At 39.3% G+C, this 23,124-nt stretch overlaps 1 protein-coding gene across 1 annotated transcript in view; it reads right to left on the bottom strand.

The window, feature by feature from the left end:
- The window catches only part of atad2b (ATPase family AAA domain containing 2B), a 98,454-nt gene that overhangs the window by 42,404 nt on the left and 32,926 nt on the right, over positions 1-23,124 (bottom strand). Inside the window, exons 21-24 of the mRNA XM_038286119.1 lie at positions 22,253-22,446; positions 22,004-22,163; positions 13,683-13,805; positions 11,672-11,800 (exon numbers count right to left, since the gene is read on the bottom strand). Coding sequence (XP_038142047.1) covers positions 11,672-11,800; positions 13,683-13,805; positions 22,004-22,163; positions 22,253-22,446 — 606 coding nt within the window. The remainder of the gene's footprint in view (positions 1-11,671; positions 11,801-13,682; positions 13,806-22,003; positions 22,164-22,252; positions 22,447-23,124) is intronic.

The following is a 23,124-nucleotide window of genomic DNA, read 5'->3' as shown; positions in this document are numbered from 1 at the left end:
ATGAGCATCACTCTTACTATGCTTCACGAGGCTTAAGAAAAGTCTTGATTACAGCTGCTTCTCTTGTAATGTGATCAAAATAAAGTTACAAAGCATGAATTTGGGGTGGTTTTAAAAATGTAAATTTCCAGAAACTGACATACATCGATACCAATAACCGGCCCATACCCCAAACTGTTAATATTGGAAGATAAATTAGTTTTCCCATATTGATTTTTAACAGCATACCCCTTTCTTTGTAACCCTTAGCTAGCCTACTTAAGGCAAACAAAAAACAAAAAGTTTATAACAGCAATAATAGCTGAACTTTATTGATCTCGCATTTGAGAAATTAACTCTCTGCATTTAACCCATCCCCTTGGGGAGCAGTGGGCTGCCATTGTGTGGCACCCGGAGAGCAGTGTGGGGTTCAGGGTTTTGCTCAGAGACCCAGAGTGCAGGCTTTGGAGACCAAACCAAGTACTTGCAACCTTTTCAGAGGACAAGCACTCATCTCTAACCCACTAGGCCAACACTTCCCATATATGTCATATCATCAAACTTAAAGCAGATTAAACTATTGCAAAATATATTGATGTTAATGCGACCATAATGCAGACCTTGCCTCACAATGTCAATTAAAGTCTTAAAGTCAAAACTCCTATTATTAAATTGCTTTAATTGTTTAAGAGTCATTTTACTTTAATTTACAATCAAAATAAACCAGGTAAAGACTCTTATCCTCTGAAGTAATTTATACTGTAAATTATTTCAGACCACCACTGTGGGCTCACAGTCTGCAGAACGTTTCACTTAAAGAAATTCAGACGGCCTGTGAATTATGGCCATTATTGTGCTTAGCTGGAGCTTTTGCACACGATGAAAAGATTAGAAAAGATACAGATTAGAAACCCTGTGAGTCTAAACGGTTCAGACCGTCACAGCTGTACGATGATTGAACTCCAAAATGAGAAATATTGAATTAACAGGGTATAAGCTTTCTTTGTACACGAGAAACCTTTCTGGATAATTCTTCCTCTGACATTTATTAACCTGAAGGAAGAAAAAAAAAAATCACAACAATGTGGTTTGTGATTATTTTCTACTTCTCTGTAATACTTTAAAAACAACAGGTTTTACTGAGTGCAGGGTTTCATTTATACTTCTATTTTAAACGTTACACCTTGATTGCCATTTTTCCATGAATCTTTATGCTATTCGGGCATTTTTAGAAGACATTCCCCTTGAGGAGTCTCATCTGTTTTTACAAAAACCTCATATCACTCCAAAGTGCTAAAGGTGAGTTTCAGTTCAGCAGGTCCACTTCCCTGTTCTGGGCGATCTGGATCAACCAGGACTGGTTAATATGTACAATATGTAGAAAAGCCTGGAGTGGAATATCTTCTAAATTATAGAAAATATAAATATAAAATACCGATCCCCCAAATCCTATTCATTATAGTAATCAATACATTAGTTTCACGTGATTGTAATAAAATACACTTGTGTGCTTTGTATACCATATAACCATCTAAACAATTGAAGAACTTTGGTTTGAGTTCAGAAGTAAATCCATTTTAATATGAAATACTTTTTCATCCGGAAGGGAAATTAAATGTTGCCCTAACACCTATATGGTTTGTTGAATGAGTTGTTACAGATGATCAAATGATTATGAATAAACTGCTCTACAAACCAAAAAAGCTGTTTTTAAATTTTAAGTTTAACCCTCAGCCTAAAGTTAGTCCCCGTGGGCCGCTGTCCTGCAGGTTTTAGAGGTTTTACTGCTTCAGCACGGTTGATTTGGGTTATTGCAGTTCAGCAAAAGCCTGTTGGTCAACCATCAATGGAAATCAGCTTTGCTGGAGCAGGAGATCCTCTAAAACCTGCAGAACGGCGGCCCTCGAGGGTCCACTTCAGGCATGCCTGGTCTTTATATGAATACGTTGAGCAGAAATTATTCCCTTATATAATATGCATATAAATATGCATATTATCTATTTTGACTTTGGAAATATTCTCTTCTTTTCCTTCAAATAAATGAAGAATTCCCCCCATCATGAAGACTTAAAATGTAAGAAAATTGAAATCTCTTTTTGTACCCACTTTAAATTACAAATATCCCGACTGGATTTTGAATTAATAACCCTTTTAGTTTTATCAGCATGTTTCTAGTGACTCAAAGTAATATGAATGCATTTGAGATGTCCAGCAAGAGTCCTGACCTAAATCTTACAGAACCTGTAGAATGAAAGGAAGGATGGAAAGGAGGCTTTACTACTTTCAAGAATAAATAATGATTAATAATTCAAAGGAGTTTATTCTTCCATTCTGATAAGGAATTATAAGAGGGTTTATCAAAGAAAAGACAATAAAGATAATTTTACACTGATTATCGAGACAATTTCAGTACCTTGAGAGATATAAATGCCTTCTTTTCTTTTAAAAATGCAATTCTTAGACTAATCAAGATAATTAAAAAATATTTAAGCCCCATATACGAATCTTTTGATGTTTAACTGTTGGAAACTGGTTTTATTAATCAATCAACACCAGCTTTTCATATTTTCTTTCCCCAACTGTCTATTTTGGGTTTACATAATAAGAAGCCATATCTAATAAACCAAACTATTCTACTAAAGTAGATGGGGTAGAAACCCACACACCCAGATATTACAAAAATAGAAATCCTTTCTAAAACTCATGCATCAATGTAGAGTACAACGAGAACTGATTAAAATGCATAAGGTGGCAAACTTAATGAGAAAACAGATATAAGTTCGCTTTAGACTTCTGACAAAGTGTAGAAAGTTTCAAAGACATTTTGGTCTCACAAAACAAATCTATAAGCCATTCCAACTAATTCAGTACTAATGCATCATGTTTGTGCAATTGTTCCAGTCAATTACAACTTATCAGAATGAGGCAAAGAAAGGGAAAGTACCCCATTAGGATGCTTGGCGTATGCTAGCTTCTGATGTTTACTGAAATTGACTAATCGACTGTGCTATGGTAAAAAACAACGAGAGTGAAAACCCCAGGAGGCTCAGTATAATTTTCTGTGTATAGTCCAGACTAAATACTAGGATGTTCAGCAGCTCTTTGCTGTTGGTGAGAAGCAGAATAAAAAGTTGATTTCTTTCTTTAATCAAAGAAAGCACAGCTCTGAGATCCCTGTTAATTGGAATGGTGGGATGGCTGTGAGAGATTCCTAACCTGGCAGATGCCTATTGAGACCTCCGAGACATGGAGAGCTATTTCTTGGAAGAAAAAAAAAGTCTCCAAACAAGGAATCGCACTGGGGAACCCTTCATTTGATTAAGGAATCAATCTAGATGAATTACAATCTTTATTCCCTTCATTACCATCATCAGGGAAAGAATAATACAAATTTAAAACAATAAACCACTTTATGGAGCAGTCTTCACGTGCTACACTTAACCCATCTTCTACAAATGACAAAAAGCAAGTACAAAAAATAACAGATTTTTGTCGGGAATCCAACATGTTTTGCCCAGCATTCGAAAGCCTCACATCTCCACCCCCCCATTCTCATCCCTTCCCACCGCCCATCTCCCACAGGCAGCACAGCTTGAAGTCATTGGACATGCAACAGAGGCTCCAAGAAGCAATGCTCAATTATTCCACTGAAATTCCCTCTCAGGCAGAGAGGTGAGCTCTACAGCAATATACGAACATGGCAGTCCATGCTGCACGGAAATAAAACAATAAATAAGACAGACATCAAAACCTAAACAATTAGCCCCGCCCATAACCATGGAAACTTCATAAACAAACTGATGGCATAGGGACCTGCACCCAAAACAATACGAGAACCCAAAGAGGATTTCAGATAATGCTAACTTTATTTTATTCATTTAGCAAAATGACCCAAAAGGTATCTGTACCCAGAGGAGGAATCATTTGCCCTGGTCTTTTTTCGATTTCTATTTGCTAACAGCAAGCATGAGCCAGTTTGCAGCATTTTACCCCAAACTGCATTTTGTCTTTTTTGTATTTGCAACATTTTTCTGTTGCAATATTTTTCTGCGTTTCTATCTTGTAGTTTGCATCATTCATGTTTGCACCCATGGGCCACCATAAATCCCTCTATGACATTACAAGGCAAGCAGGCCCACCTCACAGTTTGCCCAATAAACAAATGTTTAACAAGAAAGAGATAAAGAAAAGCTTATAATCTCTTACTCTTATTCTGCTTTTTATGAACTATGACACACCACTCCGCTTCATATCAAGCTTTTTTTTTTTTTCTCAGCATCTTGAGCAAAATAAAATCCTAGCCTTGCTTTTATACAGAAACCATTTCACCCTGAGGAGGGAAAAAGGTGAGTTTATTATGACTTAGATATGTCATCAACATGCAGTGATGGACTGTCATTTAAAGAAGCAAGAAAGAGGAGCAGCCCGTTTACGGCGATGGCTGATATTAGGTGAGCTGGAGCAATGACACCCAGCCATGCTCCATCTACATGAACACTGCCCTCTGCCCTGGGCATGCTATTAAGCCATATGACTGACACTTAATGTGGACTCTGCAACACATCCCTTCTTCCACAAACTGCTGATAAATGACACTTTCTACATCATCTAGGGGTATCAACTTAGCTTTTACAAGACCAACACATCGTTCATTTACTGTCTGTTCATAGTTTACTTACACCAACGTAAAACTGGCAGTTTTTAATTATGCTCAGGCTGAAAAACCAAAAATTATCTCATAAACAGCACAATATTATCAGGAGCTTATCTTAGAAGGTTTTGAATTCCATTACCCAATAAAATGTGATGCAACTCACATCCAGTGCCTCACGGTTTTAGTGGACAACTACAGTATGAAAGCAACTAAATCTTTTGCAGCACAGTGCTGATTTAGTATTAATAACCGGGCTTTTGGAGAACACCTCTGATATCTTCAGCTTCAGAGGACTTCAAAAATCCTTATTTTTTTAAATTATTGCTCAAATGTCTTAAATGATTCATTATACAGAAGTGCTGCTATCAGATTTTGAGAGCCCAGTGTCACGGCTTCCTCTCAGTCTTCCTGACTCAGCCCTTCATCAATGGGAAAGAGAAACAGGGGCCATTAAAAACAAAATGGCCCGGCCAATCTGTGCACATGCATATGGTGGAGCTGCGGAGCCATAAAATAAAAACCAAGCCTGTGTGTGCCCAGAAATTCATTCCGTTTTAGCTCCAACTTACTAATGGTTACTTAAAGAGAGATCAACAACAACAGGGGCTGATAGTGGAAGAAAAAGAAACTTCTTCAAGAAGTCTTAGCTTTGAGTCCAGTTAAAGGTGTAGTGGAGGGTTTTATTTTTCCGGGTGGATCATCAAAATAAGTGTTCCTCCTAACTGTCAATCATTCTGGTGATATGTTTCTGCACTAGCACACTATTAGGCATATACACTCACCGGCCACTTTATTAGGTACCCCATGCTAGTAACGGGTTGGACCCCCTTTTGCCTTTAGAACTGCCTCAATTCTTCGTGGCATAGATTCAACAAGGTACTGGAAGCATTACTCAGGGAGTTTGGTCCATATTGACATGATGGCATCACACAGTTGCCGCAGATTTGTCGTCTGCACATCCATGATGCGAATCTCCCGTTCCACCACATCCCAAAGATGCTCTATTGGATTGAGATCTGGTGACTGTGGAGGCCATTTGAGTACAGTGAACTCATTGTCATGTTCAAGAAACCAGTCTGAGATGATTCCAGCTTTATGACATGGCACATTATCCTGCTGAAAGTAGCCATCAGAAGTTGGGTACATTGTGGTCATAAAGGGATGGACATGGTCAGGAACAATACTCAGGTAGGCTGTGGCGTTGCAACGATGCTCAATTGGTACCAAGGGGCCAAAAGAGTGCCAAGAAAATATTCCTCACACCATGACACCACCACCACCAGCCTGAACCGTTGATACAAGGCAGGATGGATCCATTCTTTCATGTTGTAGACGCCAAATTCTGACCCTACCATCCGAATGTCGCAGCTGAAATCGAGACTCATCAGACCAGGCAACGTTTTTCCAATCTTCTATTGTCCAATTTCGATGAGCTTGTGCAAATTGTAGCCTCAGTTTCCTGTTCTTAGCTGAAAGGAGTGGCACCCAGTGTGGTCTTCTGCTGCTGTAGCCCATGTGCCTCAAAGTTCGACGTACTGTGCGTTCAGAGATGCTCTTCTGCCCACCTTGGTTGTAACGGGTGGTTATTTGAGTCACTGTTGCCCTTCTATCAGCTCGAACCAGTCTGGCCATTCTCCTCTGACCTCTGGCATCAACAAGGCATTTCCGCCCACAGAACTGCCGCTCACTGGATGTTTTTTCTTTTTTGGACCATTCTCTGTAAACCCTAGAGATGGTTGTGCGTGAAAATCCCAGTAGATCAGCAGTTTCTGAAATACTCAGACCAGCCCTTCTGGCACCAACAATCATGTCACGTTCAAAGTCACTCAAATCACCTTTCTTCCCCATACTGATGCTCGGTTTGAACTGCAGGAGATTGTCTTGACCATGTCTACATGCCTAAATGTGCTGAGTTGCCGCCATGTGATTGGCTGCTTAGAAATTAAGTGTTAACGAGCAGTTGGACAGGTGTACCTAATAAAGTGGCCGGTGAGTGTATGTGTGAGCTATAGTTTTAGCCAGTCATTTAAGCTCGCCTTTTTCGTGGCGGTTCTTCGAAAATGGCTGAGGGTCGTTAGAGAAAGAGCGTCTATGTAAGAGAAGAAATGAAAGGCCTCAGAAGAGAGAAACAGGACCAGAGATTTTTGGGAGATTCTTTCATGTGGTGACGTACACTGAAAGCACAGGTCGGGTGCTCGGTTGCGAAGTTTTTGGAGAAATGGGCTCCTGCATGCTCTCGCACGCGTTTAATAGGCGGAGCTGGTGCAGGGTTGTGCATGTCCATTTTTTTTTTTTTAAGTGGAGAGGGCGCGTCTTTTCTAAAATTTGCAAAAATCCTCCACTATACCTTTAAGGAGGTAGATTTTTCTTAGAGAGGTTGAGCACTTCAGATTTTAACAGTAGAAAAAAACTCTTGGATTTATCCTTTAAACTGTGCTGTGCTGTGAAGCAAACGGCACTGGTTGGTTAACCACATACACAGCTCCATACAACCAATACGTTCTCTAGTCTATGATTGAAAATCATGTTTCTGTCTCACAAACCTTTTTTTTAATCCCACACTGGCATCTCAATTACTGACCTGAACCAGATATTGTCTTTTTTGTGTTATGAAAGTGAAATATGTCACAATATATGTTTATCAAACAAACCAACACAGTTTGTAAATCTATCCCCTTGATTGAAAAGTTGCATTTAAACCACCATGTTATCAGAGCATTGTTAGCGGTTTTTATTTGACATTTAAACACTTATTGTAGAATGAAAAACACAACAATACTGGAAAACTGGGATATAGCGAAGGATGAAGATGTTTTTGTAATATGGGTTGAAACACTCACTTATTGCCCATTTCTGATCATTTTAGAGCCATAAAAAAAATAATAAAAAAAATAAAAGTAGAGCCAGATGGCCAATAAAATACTGGTTTTATTGGTCCATTCCTCTGGCTAGACAGTTTTTGCAGCAGCACTACACTGCTTCACCATCCTTTTCATTTTACTTTATTTGTAGTTTTAAAATTTCATACATTTCCAGACTCAAATTTCCACCCTTTGTCCATGAACTTGTTCTTATTTGTTCTTTATATGTTCAGTTTCGTACAAATATTCACTTTTAAATATTCCAAACTACAAAAACAAACACATTGTTGAAAGTCTTTTTTGTGCATCGTTATGTCTAAAAGCTTTTTTGGCATGTGGTCTTACTTTAAAAATCTATAACAGTTGCAACTCAACTCTTAACTACTATATTTCTTTGAAGAACTTTACTAGTTGGGTTTCATTTCATGTTTAAGTACTTTCACAAAGTAGTTTAAAAAGCGATTCAGCTGAAATACCCCATTGTCCCCTTTAACTCTGCAGTCAAAACATCTTCTAATATTAAAAATCTTTGAGCTTTCAATAAATGTGTACTGAGCGAGTAAATCCAATTGAAAACCCAAATGGTATAAAGTTAAAATAAAGGGCATTTTGCAAAAAAATGGAAAAGCTTATCTAATCATAAATAAACAATTAGAAAAACACTACATTTTCTTCCCCTTCCTTCAATTTTCCAAAGGGCTAAAAATCTATCAGTGGTAACACTGTAAATATTTTGCAATGTGATTTAAAGCTTCGAAAGGTTATTTCACAGTGTTGCATCTTTAAAACAAAGCAGCTAAATTCTCAGGGATATACTGTCGGTAAAATAAAACATCAATGTATCGACTTTAAAATAGATGCAGACCAGACTTTTATGTCAGTAGTCATGGAGATCGACTGAATAGACCATCAGTTAGCTCCGTCTTTGTAAAGGTTATGACTCTATATAAAAATAATGAACTGATATCCTTTGCATTTTGTAAGAATAGCTTATAGGTCTATCTGGTAGACAATCCTTTTTATTATGTGCAACATTAGCTAAAGCACATTTCAATTTTCTGGAGGCTGTCACATTGAGATTGGAGCCATTTGTTTAGATTTAAACTCTACTCTGCACACATAAAGCAGAAAGTGTGCTTTCAATTCTTTATGCAACGCATAAATTAGAAATATCTCCTTAAATGCAGGATGTCTGGATGGAGACTGATGAAGCTGCTGATATAAGCAAATCGTTTATGGCATTTAAAGGAAGAGTCTATCCAAAATATCTTGAAACCTATGACTACTCTGTATAATCATGACTAACCGATTTAGTTTGCTGCATAGCATCACTGACAGGAAAACTGAAAGAGTTTAATTATGAATGAAAGGAAGACACTCCACATGAACTTTATCCTTGTGGCGATGCACTGCGAGTGAACCCAGGACTGGGGCCTGAGGTAATGGGCTCTGGGTTCTCTGTTTGCTCCTGGGAGAGTGGCAGATGTGTGAGGCTGAGGAAAGAGAAACCATGACAGAGGCTAATGGAAACCCAGCGCCTCCTTTTTCCCCGTGCATTAACAGCAGCAGCAGTGCCATCTCCCTAACCCTGAACGACCTGGCAGCGGCACCAGCTGTTCCAGCCGTCGGCAACTGAACAACTGGGCCTAACCAGTCTTGCTGCTTTTAACACCCGATTTCAAAATGTCCAAACCCTCGAAAAGCCTTCTCTGTAACCTCCCCCATGATCTAAAAAGGTGCATCTTCTCAGTGCCAGCGCTAAGTCATATCTGAATGTCACAGGCAATTCTCAGCTCACGGCAAATGGAAAGGAGGCATGGAAAGAGATGGGAAGGCAGGTCCAGATAAAAGCCCTATAGAACTGCAGGTACCAAAACGGCTCCAGATGAGCTTCCAGCTCCAGGTAGTGATCTGGGATAACTTCAGCTTTTAAGTGCATCTACACAGGAACAACCCAGCTGCATTTGGTTCACTCTCTCAGTCCTGGTGCAGAGATTACAGCTCGACATCTCCCCATCAGACAGATGTGCCGTGCTTCCACTAATATCTCATGGAGGACCCGGCTCTGTGATCAATTTGCCTAATAGGTGCCTTGCTGTGGTTCTCTGGGTGAGAACTAGCATGCAATGTCACAAGTTAATCACCTGAGTTACTCTAATTAATTACACCTCTGGTAGAGACTGATAACGACTCTCCCAATCGTTCTAAATTGGTGGCCTGCATCTGCGACATTTGGCTTTCCAGATAAAAAGTAGCACCGCGTGTAGAAAATAAAGGCCTGTCGCACTGAGAATGTGTATGTCTGTTAATTCCAGTTCCATGCTGACCTTTAGTGATGTTAATGCATGACTAAATTACCATTTTCTACACCTAAAGTCCCTAAAAGACTATTTTTATGAAAAAGCTGGTTAAATTGAAATGTTCCTGCATCCTAATAAAACTTATTACTTGACCCTCATTTGAATTTTTTTGTGGGGGAAAAGCAAGTGCCTTATTTCTCCACCCCTGCAGGGGTTCAACAGAAGAAACTCATGGGAGAAATGCTCCATCTAGTGCCCAGTTGTAGCATTTCAGTAAAAAAGAAATATGGATTTTTCTTAAAAAAATACAAGCTATTTAAAGCACGGCCTTTATTATTCCCTCTTTCTACCATGAAGCAAATAGTCTCTTTTTTAAAAATCAATATTTCATATCATCTAGTGAAACATTTCTCTTCACACTTCATGCAATGCTAATATTTCAGGTCGGTGTCACCAGGGTTTTACAATCTTCTGCACAAGAGTGAAAGCTGTATGGTGTAACATTTTTTTAAAACGACTCACCTCTCATTTGTTGAGGTAACAGCCTCATTACTCGGCCCCCCTGCCCACCGATGGCCGTCCCTTCACCCTTAGACACCTGCCGTTTACCACAGGTGGGCATGTAATTGCTTTGTGGTATTGCCATGTTCTGAGTGCTCGGGAGAACCCAGCCATGCTAATGAGGCTGCTCCATGTGTCTCTTCTCCACAGAAAACCTGGCCTTGCATCATATGAAGGGTCTGGCTAAAGTATTAATATCCCTCCACTGTTTTGACATTTAGGCAGGTTATGGCTGAAACCTCGGTGGATTCTATTGGGGTTTTATTAGATGAACTATAATATAGCAGTGAACTACTGTACTATGTACTGGAAGAAACATCAGAAGCAACAAATAGCACAAATAAAAAGTAAATTGGATCTAAAAAACACCCATGTGTTTTTTCCAGCTTTAATTTTAATGTTTTTAAATAAAATATAGTGCAGGATGAATAAAAGGTCCTACCAACCTAATCTGATCGTTCCAGCGGCCCTCATAGTTCTTTATATCTTTTATTTCTTTATATCTTTTATTTTTAACCCTCAGGTACACTCACACCTCCCACATTACATATCCCATAATGCCATGTGACAGCTACTGCACTAGTTCACTAGCCTTGTATGAGGAAGGCAGATTGATAAAGCTTAAGGCACTTATTTTCCTTGGAAACAGTAACAATCTGAGCCGGCTCAGCAGAGATTAACTTCAATCCCTGATAAATACGTGGCACAAATCTAACAGCACTTTGCTCTGATCTGGAAACGCCACTCCCAAAGATACACGGTGCGGCAGCATCATGCTGAGGGGATGGCTTTGTTCTGCGCGGCCAGGGGAGCTGGTAGGCGTTTTATAGAGCAGATGGAGGGGAATACAGGACACTGAGAGGACACCTATTAGAGGCTGAAGCGACGTGAATCAACCTCCATCAACTATTTTTTTCTGTAATGAATAGATGAAAATGTCCAGCTTTACATGTAAAAAGAATACAATATCAAGATTAAAGTCAGGTATTCCGGAATTTAGGAAGTAAAACATTTTCAATATGTAGTATTTTTTTACTGACAATTTTGGACGACCTCCATCAGAGACGATCCCAAGCATATGTAGTGAAAATAATGGAGGTAATGTGACAATTAGCATAACAACCTACCACACACAGTAAATGTCACTTACACCAAATACCCATAACATTATGACTGGTAACCTGAGGCAGCTCATGTCATTTTTAAATTATCTTACTTAAAAGATCTTACTTTATACTTGCAAGCTATAGCAAAGTAAAGCAGGTAACATTTATTCGCCGCTCATTCGGTGTAAAAAAGAAAGAATAAAGACTCACTGGTAGAGCAGTGTTTGTAACTGGCCTCGCCGTGAGTGTTGGTCTTAGCCTGCTCATCTCCTGCAGGATGCTGCTTTCTGCTTGGTAAAGCACCGGGAGCTGTGGACGGCTGACCCAGGCTCTGGGCGCCTGTGGGGACAAACAGAAGTCATCAGAAACAGGAAATATAGTCTGATATTAAGTGTGGGAGGCAAACAGACCCTGAAACGCTGGTAGAATAGTTTGCATTCAGATGTTTATAGATCACAGATCACAATGATCTAGTTGAGAAAGAAATACTAAGCAGGCATAAATTGGTATAAAAATGTTGACTGCTAAAGATAAAATAGTTGGTCCAGCTCCCAGCCAGGAAAATACAGATCAAACCTGAGCTTTAGTGAAGAGTTATTATGGCCTTGAAAAGTTTCTAGCAAACCCAACAGAGTTTAGTTTTCAGAAGAGCCGAGTTAATAGATGGTTTTATGTCAGAAAAAGTACGATATCATTTATTTGGCTATATTCCTCCTGCGGCAGCTAACTTATTATTTAGAAACACTCATTCAAATTCTGTACTTAAAGAGGGAATTAAATGGATTTAAGTGACCTTTGAAACAGCTCTGACATGAACACTGCTCTCTGCAGCTGCACCCAAATGTAAAAAGCCACTTTGGACACTTCAGAGATGGAGTTTTTAAGGAGGTTTTGGCGAGTCTTGTGAGGCTTTTTCATTATGTTTCAGCTTTCAGGCATTACTGAATTACCCGAACTGCACTAAAGATAAGAGATGTTGGGTTAATTAGATCTGCTTATGTGACAAAAAAGAGACAGGCTTGGATAAGCATTTATATCCAGTTAACATAACCAGTTTTTTTAGTTTTTCTGGGGGGATTAAAAACATACATGTTATTCAGCATGATCCTGAAATAAATTTTGAAAAAGGCAGCAAAGAATTGGGACAGAACCTTTAAAGAGGACAATGAGCCTAAATGACAGCTATGGTTTAGATCAAACGCTCCAGTCAAAGTTAAGGCCTGAATTCTACCATGAATCTGCTACAGAACTTCAGAACTTGAACCATCTACAATGGATCCAACTGAGCTTAAGTCAATCTACAAAAATAACAGCAAGCTTTTTACTCTCAGGGGGCTAAATAGGTTAAAAGTTGGTTCTGCAAAACAAAACATAGAAAACAAGGATCCTACTCCTTTTCCCTCCACCGTATAACGATGCTTAGATCAAAGCATTAGAGATGAAAACTAACAAGATAGGAAAAAGTTCCAGACATGCATTATTTTTAACAGCACTATACTTCTTTTAAAAGAAAATCACATTTCATCTCTTTCCACAAAGCTAAAGGAGATTATTTGCATAGCAGCATACATGTGTGGATCTTATTTGAAAAGTTGCATTAAACAATTGTATCTGAAGTGCATTAATTAACACATATCACTTTTTGTGTTTTCATAAATCTTATTTAGATTTAGGCAGCATCCCTGCTGCTTTGCTTAAGGCTGGTTGGTAAACATACAAATCCAGAGTCAAGGAGATAGAAACAAAAGACCAGAGGGTGAAGTGCAGCTTCTGTCTTCATCACAAACTCTGGACTAAAAACCGACTCACTAGCTTCCTCAGATTCCAGGGGGCTACCCTACAAACTTGATCCCCTAAAGCAGGTTTGTGTTCTTAGACATATTTCATTAAAGAGGTTCTAAAAAATGGATGCAGTGAGAGTAAATACCCTGAAAACCATAGTCAACATGAACCAGCTTGTACTCTGCTATCAAGCATGTTTTCTTCCATGCCTATATATATATATATACAGTGTATTTTTATTTTGTCAAAAATGTTTTTTTGTTATTTTTTTTAAAAAACAAAAGCAAATTTCTTCCAGCCATGGCAACATTACTTTAAGCATCACAGTAAGAACCAGAGTCGGAAAAAGATAAATCTACAAAAAGTGCTTCAATTAAGTATTTTAAATAACTGAAAAAGATGCAAAGGATTGCCTCCTCTCCGGAAGCAAAGCACTTACCCCTCTTTTTGCGTGCCTCTTTAATCTCTTCACACATTCGGTCGAACTCAGGATCCAACTCAGCTGCAAATATAGCATGGGCCGTGTCCTTTAGGCTGCACGCTCTGTGTCTGATCACCTTGTCTGAGGAGAAAGAGGACAGCATAAAAAATTATTTTAAAAATGCAATATAGGGCCTGAAATTCAACAATCCCATAAGTCCAGATTTACTCCTTAGCTAACTAGTCAGCAGCAGTAGAAGAGACCAAACTGGCATGGTGTTCTGCTCATTTTGTGGAACTAAACGTTTAATCAAACTGGGGTGTGTAGAAAGTCAAGACCATGTTTAGTAAATCTATCATACCCGTCTAGAGACATATAGAGCAACTGTCTCATGTTGCTTATGAGTCCTGGGATGGAAAACCTGTTCAAAGACTCTAGAGGCTGGTTCAAAGAAATTACACCTAAATATTAGCTCAGTGCTTCAAAGGTTTGTTAAATTTTATAATACATAGTTGACGGTGCTAACACATTTGATATCATTTCTCTCTATAAGATTTGAATAGAGCACAATTAAATAGGCAAGAATACATATTCTTCAAGTACATTCATTTACATAGAAATAAAATCCTCAAGGATTTTGACCTTTAAACACTTTCAACTGAATGCAGCTCTAAGCAGCTTTATATCTTTATATTCTGTTATGCATTCCTTCTTCTTTAAGACCACCAAGGCGTTTTTTTCCACACTTAGTCAGGCATGTAAGGCTAATAATCAATTGCAATCTTCCCCCGTTCTACTCAAAGTATGAGAACGGGGATTATAGGGTTTTCTCACCATTTCAAAAAGAAGATGAAGCTTTTTTTTGTCCATCAGCCAATGAAAAACATTCAGATAAAAGCACTGATGCCACCACTTCACACTTTAAAGACAGGCAGGTGAATACCTCCACATAAGTCCAACACAAACAATGAAACATCTTCTCAAAATGTATACTCATTACTTCCAGGTCTCCCTATATCTTTGTAACTCCTGCGCTTGGCTCCTCTATACATGAGCAACAGCATCATTAAATGTTCTCCTTCCTTCACTCGTGCATCCAGAGAAGGGGGAATAAAGACTGAGCTGGAGACACAGGCTAAGGCGTAGCCACAGTAAACAGACAGTTTCTCATTACCGCAGGCAGTAGGAGAACAGTTCAGGCATAACAGGACAGAAGAGGTCACAATCTGCCAACTTTTGCTGTCTAATTGGACGACGGTTGCTTAATTGCAATGTGGCTGAGTGCGTGCCTTTTCTACTGTCAGCGTGTCTTATGTGTACATGCAAGTGCATTTTAAGGGCAAAAATGCCTGCGAGTAGAAGAGGTGTTAGAGGCCAGGTACAATGCTGAGAGCTCATCAGTACCCTTTTAAACACTACCTAACCTCCCTCTGTACAACAGACAGGAAGGCAGTGACAAACAGCACTGCAGCATTCCAGCACACTTTCAGGATTTTTATCACTGCTTCTGTCCAGCAACCAAGTGGTGTTTGTGACACCGGAATTAATCTTAAGGGGCAAATATGTTTTTTTTTTTTTTTACAAGGGAGTTCTTATTATTTAATGTGGAGGAACTTTAGGATAACTTCTTTTTAAAAGAAAATAAAACTTTGAGCAAATATATATAAAGAAAAACAAGGCTTTATGGGTTTTCTTTACAGGCCGATTTTGTGAACTAAATAGTTGAGTTATTTTAAATGATTGCTCAGGCCAATATACAGCACTTGACACTAACAATGCTATGAGCTGGGCTTCCCTCTTAAAATACCGACTACTTAAGTTGGGAGATGACGTCATTGGCCAGGTCATGTGACCTGGAAGAACGTATTTCCTTACGGCCACAGGGTGTTCTATAGTCATGTAGCTAAGGGTTTTGCTCTACTATTTTGCCAACTGCTCAACTACTGGTCATGGCTGAGGCAAGGAATAAGTTTAAACCTTCTGAGGAGGCTACAAAGGGAAAACTTTAAAGGGATTGTGCGCAAGGAAAAACAAGAGTCGATCTTGGAATGAGTTTATTTAAGTTTATATAATAAGCAGGATGTAAAACCGATTCGCTTTTCTCAACTTCTCCTAGACTCCTATTGCAGTCTTAGAACTTTGTTATTATTTTCTATGTTTAGTAGAAGCAGAGAAAGCTAGCAGACTACAATCAAAAGCCAAGCAAGAAGCCCTGTTCGACCCAGTGGCTGTTCAGTGGAGCTCCACCTCTGGTCCTCCGTGCAGCGCGGTCCAGCCTGCCCCTGCAGTGCTCTCCAAAGAGTAGCAACGTTTCTCACGCCCTCAGAGCTGAACCTAGACACCTTGCAATCAAAACCAATCAAAAAACTCGGGAGGCTGGCCGGCTGACTGTTTACTTTTGCGATAGCACTGTGTTGCCTGTGGCCACTAGGGGCGCTAGATGTTGCAACCCTAGTGCCCCTAGTGGCCAAAATTTAGATGGTGTGCCTTTAATCAGCTGACGTCAAATCAAGTAAAACTTATTGTAAAGAATCTAAGCCAGATTTCCTGAGTACAAAGTAAAAATTTTTTTTTTTTTTTTCCTATTGGCCATTTGCAATTTCTCGCTTGCAGACCTGTCCCCTAAACAAATGCTGCAGGCCCTCCATAGCCATAGAAAAGGGATTCATCAAGGCAGGGAACTGCCTTCTCCTGGAGTCAAATAACTTCATTCAAAATAGTTTAACCTTTTTTTAATATATATATACACTCACCAGCCACTTTATTAGGTACCCCATGCTAGTAACGGGTTGGACCCCCTTTTGCCTTCAGAACTGCCTCAATTCTTCGTGGCATAGATTCAACAAGGTGCTGGAAGCATTCCTCAGGGAGTTTGGTCCATATTGACATGATGGCATCACACAGTTGCCACAGATTTGTCGGCTGCACATCCATGATGCAAATCTCCCGTTCCACCACATCCCAAAGATGCTCAATTGGATTGAGATCTGGTGACTGTGGAGGCTATTTGAGTACAGTGAACTCATTGTGATGTTCAAGAAACCAGTCTGAGATGATTCCAGCTTTATGACATGGCACATTATCCTGCTGAAAGTAGCCATCAGAAGTTGGGTACATTGCGGTCATAAAGGGATGGACATGGTCAGCAACAATACTCAGGTAGGCTGTGGCGTTGCAACGATGCTCAATTGGTACCAAGGGGCCCAAAGAGTGCCAAGAAAGTATTCCCCACACCATGACACCACCACCAGCAGCCTGAACCGTTGATACAAGGCAGGATGGATCCATGCTTTCATGTTGTAGACGCCTAATTCTGACCCTACCATCCGAATGTCGCAGCAGAAATCGAGACTCATCAGACCAGGAAACGTTTTTCCAATCTTATATTGTCCAATTTCGATGAGCTTGTGCAAATTGTAGCCTCAGTTTCCTGTTCTTAGCTGAAAGCAGTGGCACCCGGTGTGGTCTTCTGCTGCTGTAGCCCATCTGCCTCAAAGTTCGACGTACTGTGCGTTCAGAGATGCTCTTCTGCCCACCTTGGTTGTAACGAGTGGTTATTTGAGTCACTGTTGCCCTTCTATCAGCTCGAACCAGTCTGGCCATTCTCCTCTGACCTCTGGCATCAACAAGGCATTTCCGCCCACAGAACTGCCGCTCACTGGATGTTTTTTCTTTTTTGGACCATTCTCTGTAAACCCTAGAGATGGTTGTGCGTGAAAATCCCAGTAGATCAGCAGTTTCTGAAATACTCAGACCAGCCCTTCTGGCACCAACAATCATGCCACGTTCAAAGTCACTCAAATCACATTTCTTCCCCATACTGATGCTCGATTTGAACTGCAGGAGATTGTCTTGCACTGAGTTGCCACCATGTGATTGGCTGCTTAGACATTAAGTGTTAACAAGCAGTTGGACAGGTGTACCTAATAAAGTGGCCAGTGAGTGTATATATATATCACCCAAGAGATAAAATGTACTCTTGGTGACTGATCTAAAGGGTGCAATATAGTATTTGAATGTCTTAAAAAGGCAGTTTATATGTTTGTTTGTTTTACCATTTCAGCTTGAGATTTTAGAATAAGAGACAACAGCTGTTCAACACTTGGTTGGGCTCCTTTTGCACAGAGGTAAGTCAGCCTGCATCACTGCTGAGGCAGCAGCTTTTGGTTCTCCTGCATTGTTGGGTTGAGTGTTTTTAAAGCTTCTTTATGATACCCAATAGATTCTGTAATGAATTTAGATCAGCAGCTTGGAGTCAATTGAATTGTGGCAGGAGCAGCAGGGAGTCAAACCCACGCTTTTACAATGTGAGGCATTGTTAGGGTTTTATAACACCGGGGGCTTTATCCTAGAATAGTTGGATTTCAATAAGATAACAGCACAGTTTACAGGTAACTTGAAATTAAGATAAATTACGACAAACAAAATAGGTTTACAATAATCTTAACTTAGCTTTTTATGTCTTTGTTAGTAGCGAAGATGAAAAAAATTAGGACTGTTATAAAAAAATCCCTCTGCTAAAGCAGAAAATTACATATGTTGTGTGATTTTTTTTTTATTTAATGCGGTTTTATGCTTATTTTTTCTGACAAATGTTCATTAACTCAGTGTAAATTGATTTACTACTATATCATATTAAAGTGCTTGTTTTCTCATCTATGTTTTTCAAATACACACAGTTCAACCTCTTACATTTCAAGAAAGCTATAAAGTTGATTTTCTTAAATATGGGTCAAATGTTGAGATCTTAAAAAATACCAAAAAAAAATAAAAAAATAAAAATTTACGGGATTTAAAGATGCCAAAAATGTATCCAAATGTAATCTCTGAATATGTCCCCTCTTCAAAAAGCTCGATATTGCCCCCCTTCTCGTCAGGTTAGATAGATCCCAGATTGGTGATACTGGAAACAACAGAAAATGATTAGACATGTACCGTAATTTTCAGACTATAAGCCGCGACTTTTTCCCCATTTTTCGACCTTGCGGCTTATATAACAATGCGGCTTATCTATGGACTTTTACAGCTAACGGCCACTAGGGTAATACCTAAATCTATGGATTTTACCATCCACCATGTTGACGTCACATTTGCTTCAACACACAAGTACGGTAGCCACGCGCACGGGAATAAAGAGGTCCTCCGGAAGCAGACTTCTACCACGAGTGGTACGAGACAGAACGACAGCGAGAAAGACGGACATGGCGAGCGCAAGACTGTCTGTGTGTAAACATAAAAAACCTGCGGCTTATAGTCTGGTGGGGCTTGTATATGTACAAATCATGCAATTTAGCTTCTGCAGCTTATAGTCCGAAAATTACGGTAGCCAACTTCTAAGGTACTTCTTTCATGAGATCCAGAGCTATCCAGAAAATAGTCTTGCGACATAGGTGGTAGGATCACGGTTGCATGTTAAATGGCCTGTGCTTGTATAGCCCTTTTCCCAAGTCAGAGGACTTGACCAAAGTGTTTTACACCACATTCAGTCTTTCACCCATTCACACACACACTCACACACACATGGTGGCAAACTACATTGTAGCCACAGCTGCCCTGGGGCTCACTGACAGAAGCGAGGCTGCCGTACACTGGCGCCACCATCCAACCACCATCAGTAGGCAATGCAGGTGAAGTGTCTTGCCCAAGGACACGACGACACTGAAAGTCAAACTCCTGCAACCGACACCACCATCAAAAATCTATTTATCACCAATTAAGCTCCAGTTAAACCTAATTTGTTTTTGTTTATTTTTTTATTTTTTTTTTTGCATTTACCACATTTTTTCCTTTCACTTAAGTTTTTCATCAATATTCATACATACAACACTCTGAACTTCCAGGCTCTTCAGAAATAACCTTTTATGGCTTATGCCGTTTTTTGTTGTCAGTACATATCTGCTGGAGCAGCATGTGATCATATCAGTAATATTTTTTGTACTGCTGATTGTTTTATTCTATTGCAATGCAGCTGTATATCTGGGTCTTGAATCCAGTAGCAAAAACCTTTGCCGTCTGCACACTCGGCTCACCGGTGCTTTCATCTTGATAGCAAGTCTGCTTTTTCAATACAAACATTTCTCCATTTCTTTTTGACAAAAGAACTCTGGATAAAAAGACTGTTTATGTACACAAGTTCTATCTCACATTACAATGGCCATTTTTTGCTTAAAAACAAGGTGTTCTGATGTGGACCGAGATTCAGTTAAAAAAAGAAAAAGTCCAAGATATGCAATTAAAGTGTCATGCTGCCTTCCACGGCTACAAGGCTTGAATTACACAGTGGAAAAGCCATCAGTGGGGGGTTTACACGCTGCCTTTCATTTGAATTTTCAAAAAGGAAAAAGTAATTTTACTGTCTGAGAGCCATGAGTAGGCAGAGCCTGGTATGATATTCTGATGGGATGAATCTTAAACAAAAAGAGAACAATTTTACAGCACTGCGTTTAGTGGTAAGAGGTGCTCTTTTCTTTTTGTAAAGAAAAAAGGAATATTTCAACATTAGTTCAAATATGAGTTAATTAAAAATAGATACAAATAAATAAATATTCATCAAAATTATAAGAATTTTGTTTTTTGCTACTAATAAAATACCATTACCAGGACCAGAAGGCTGAAGCTTATCAGGCTATGAGAACCATCTGATTGGCCCTAACGACGTTTTGATACTGGGTTACAGTTTCCATCCCTACAAAGCTGACTCACATCTGATTTCATCACATTATAGCCAAAGATTTAAAGAGCCCTTTACTGGCTTAAGCCAGGCAAAATACTGCCACCGCCATGTTTTACTGTATGGACTAGGGTTGTCACGATACTAGACTTTTCAACTTGATACCGATACTAAGGAAAATATTCGATACTCGATACCATTTTCGATACCACATGGATAAAAACAAAGACTCCAAAAGTCTACTGAAATATTTTCATTATTAAATAAAATACAATAAATAAATACAATAAACAATAGGAACAATATTTTGAGGTTGTTTGCTGTGCACAATATTAAGCAAGTTTGATAAAAAACGTATAAAATTAAAATTAAGTTTTCCTTCCTTGGCTATGCTTTGCACACATAACAATGACACTAGCCAAACCGGTTTTTTACAAAAAAAAGTCTGAAACTGAAAAGCGCACAGAATTATTTAATCACACACTGTCCTGAAAGTGCATTGACCTCTATTCTGCACTTTAGATGAATGACTGCTTAGGTGCCACTGGTGGTAGCACTGTATCGATACTTTTAAAAACAAGTATTGTATCTGGATACAACGTTTCAGTATCAATACTTTTTTGAGTATCGATACTTTTGACAACCCTAGTATGGACAGCGACATTTCTTTTTTTTTTTTTTTTAAGGTATTTTTGTTCTGTTTCTGGCCCACCACACCGTGCATTTTGTATGGCGGTTCCTAGACGTCTTCTCATCCAAATAAAAAAAGAAATCAACTTTCAAGTGAGTGCTGTTGCCTGCTACATAACTAATTATAAAATCCACTCCTACATAAAAAGAAAGTTTTGTGGGGTGCAGATTCTCCCACCTGAGCTGCTGGTCTTTTCAGCTCCTCTAGATTCAACAAATACTTGCTGACACCATCTCTGATAATCCCCTTCTTCAGTTAGTCAATGAAATTTGATATTAATGTCAGGGGAAATCTGTAGTAACCAATTCTCCTTCTGTTTACTCTTGTTCACTACACTGTGCTCCTCTTGAGATCGAAATATTGCTTCCTAATGTTACACTGCAGCTGTGGTCCTCAGTCTCCATGATGCCATTTGTTCACTAATGTCCTCTACAAATCCTCAGAGGCGACCATAGAACACATTGATATATCCACTGAGGTCGGCTCTATTTACTGCATAGTCAAGCTCTAAAGGCAGTTGGCTGCACTAGATTATAAATATACTTAAGATGTTATTTCTTAATAATGCATCTAATTGTAAAAAATGTTTAGGGACGTGAAAAAGACAAATTAATCCGACAATACGAAAAAAAAGGTTTATGATTAAATGCATGGATCTATTGACTTAATCTGAATTGTGTTATTCGCAGTCCCTCTTTTACAATACTTTGCCAGTTTTGGTAGTGGTGCAGTAGAGAGGCTGGAGGAGCGGCTGGTGATGCAGCGGCACAGAGGGCCCATCATTTAATGAGGCTTTTAGTTGTCAATGTAATCCGAAGTGGGACCGATTCCTGACCTGTGGACCCTTGTTTCCCTCCCCTCTCCCTCTGCCCATGTCCTGCCTTCAGCACTAAATAAAAGCCACTAATAGTGGCAGAGTTTACAACGACAAACAGTTTCCTAGAAAAGGGAGAGCGTGCACTCAGATTGTCTCCTTACCTCCAGGGTCTTTGTCGGGGTTGTATTCTAAAGCGTTGCTGCATATGAGATCAATGTCCACCAGGAAATCCTTGGCTGTCAAATATTGATGAGTGTCAATCTTTGTCATGATTGTGGACAGGTCCATCGGCTGCCTAATCACCTCTAGGTAGTCTGACACCTAAAAAGTAAATACAAAGGTCATTTTAACCAAAGACATGAAAGCAGCTTTGCAAGCCTGACCTTCTAAGAGAATCCGTCCTACTTTACCTCTTCAATGTCAACCGGCTTGCTAAAAATGCTAAATCGTTTGTCTGTGGCCAGGCGCTTGGTCACGTCCCTGAGAAAGAGCCTGAGCTCCCTTAATGTGTTATCTTCCTGTTCGGCTAGGCGGCGCTTTTCCTCCTCTGACAGGACCCGAGGGGCTGGCGTCTCTGCCACTTCGAGCACCTCTTTACATCTCTCTGGAAAAAAAGGAAAGTCATGTTAAAGAAGCTTCATGTCAAAAACACGAAATCTTCAAATGTCGTTAACAGTCTCTTTTCTTCCATCTTTTTCACTTTGATGGAGAATTGTATAGTACCGAAGCAGCTCAATGAGAAAACAAAATGTTTCTCCTTCAACTTCTATGAGGATGTATGCTGGTGAAGATTCTCAGTCATCCAGGTCATAGTCAAAAAAATTTAACTAAGTAATTGTTTTTTAAATTTCGATGTGTCTAAAATATATTATTATTTACTTGTGGTTATGATATAAGGAAACAAGCCAGAAGAAAATGTAGAAAGATGGACAGATGGATGGACAGATAGCTTACAATTAGGGATGCACGATATAATCGGCCCCCTATCGGTATCGGCCTTAAAACTGAATATCGGACATCGGCCACCCCACCGATATTTAACCCGATATTTGATCAGCTTCTGAGTTTCTAAAGTCTAAAAAAAAAAAAAAATAAAATACTACTTCTTCTTCGTCCTCAAAAACTTCTTTTTTACAGACTTAAAAACTTCTATCTTCATATGCTGATATATTGCCATTTAAAAACACCATATCAATCTCTTTTACTATGAAATATTACAATATGTCATCGTTATGCTACGAAATCCCCCAAAAATCCACGAAATTTTGCCATATTTTTATAT

The sequence above is a fragment of the Cyprinodon tularosa genome, unplaced genomic scaffold, assembly GCF_016077235.1.
Source record: "Cyprinodon tularosa strain WSP-4 unplaced genomic scaffold, ASM1607723v1 ctg22, whole genome shotgun sequence".
Lineage (NCBI taxonomy): Eukaryota > Metazoa > Chordata > Actinopteri > Cyprinodontiformes > Cyprinodontidae > Cyprinodon > Cyprinodon tularosa.
This window is presented reverse-complemented; position numbering and strand designations above follow the sequence as displayed.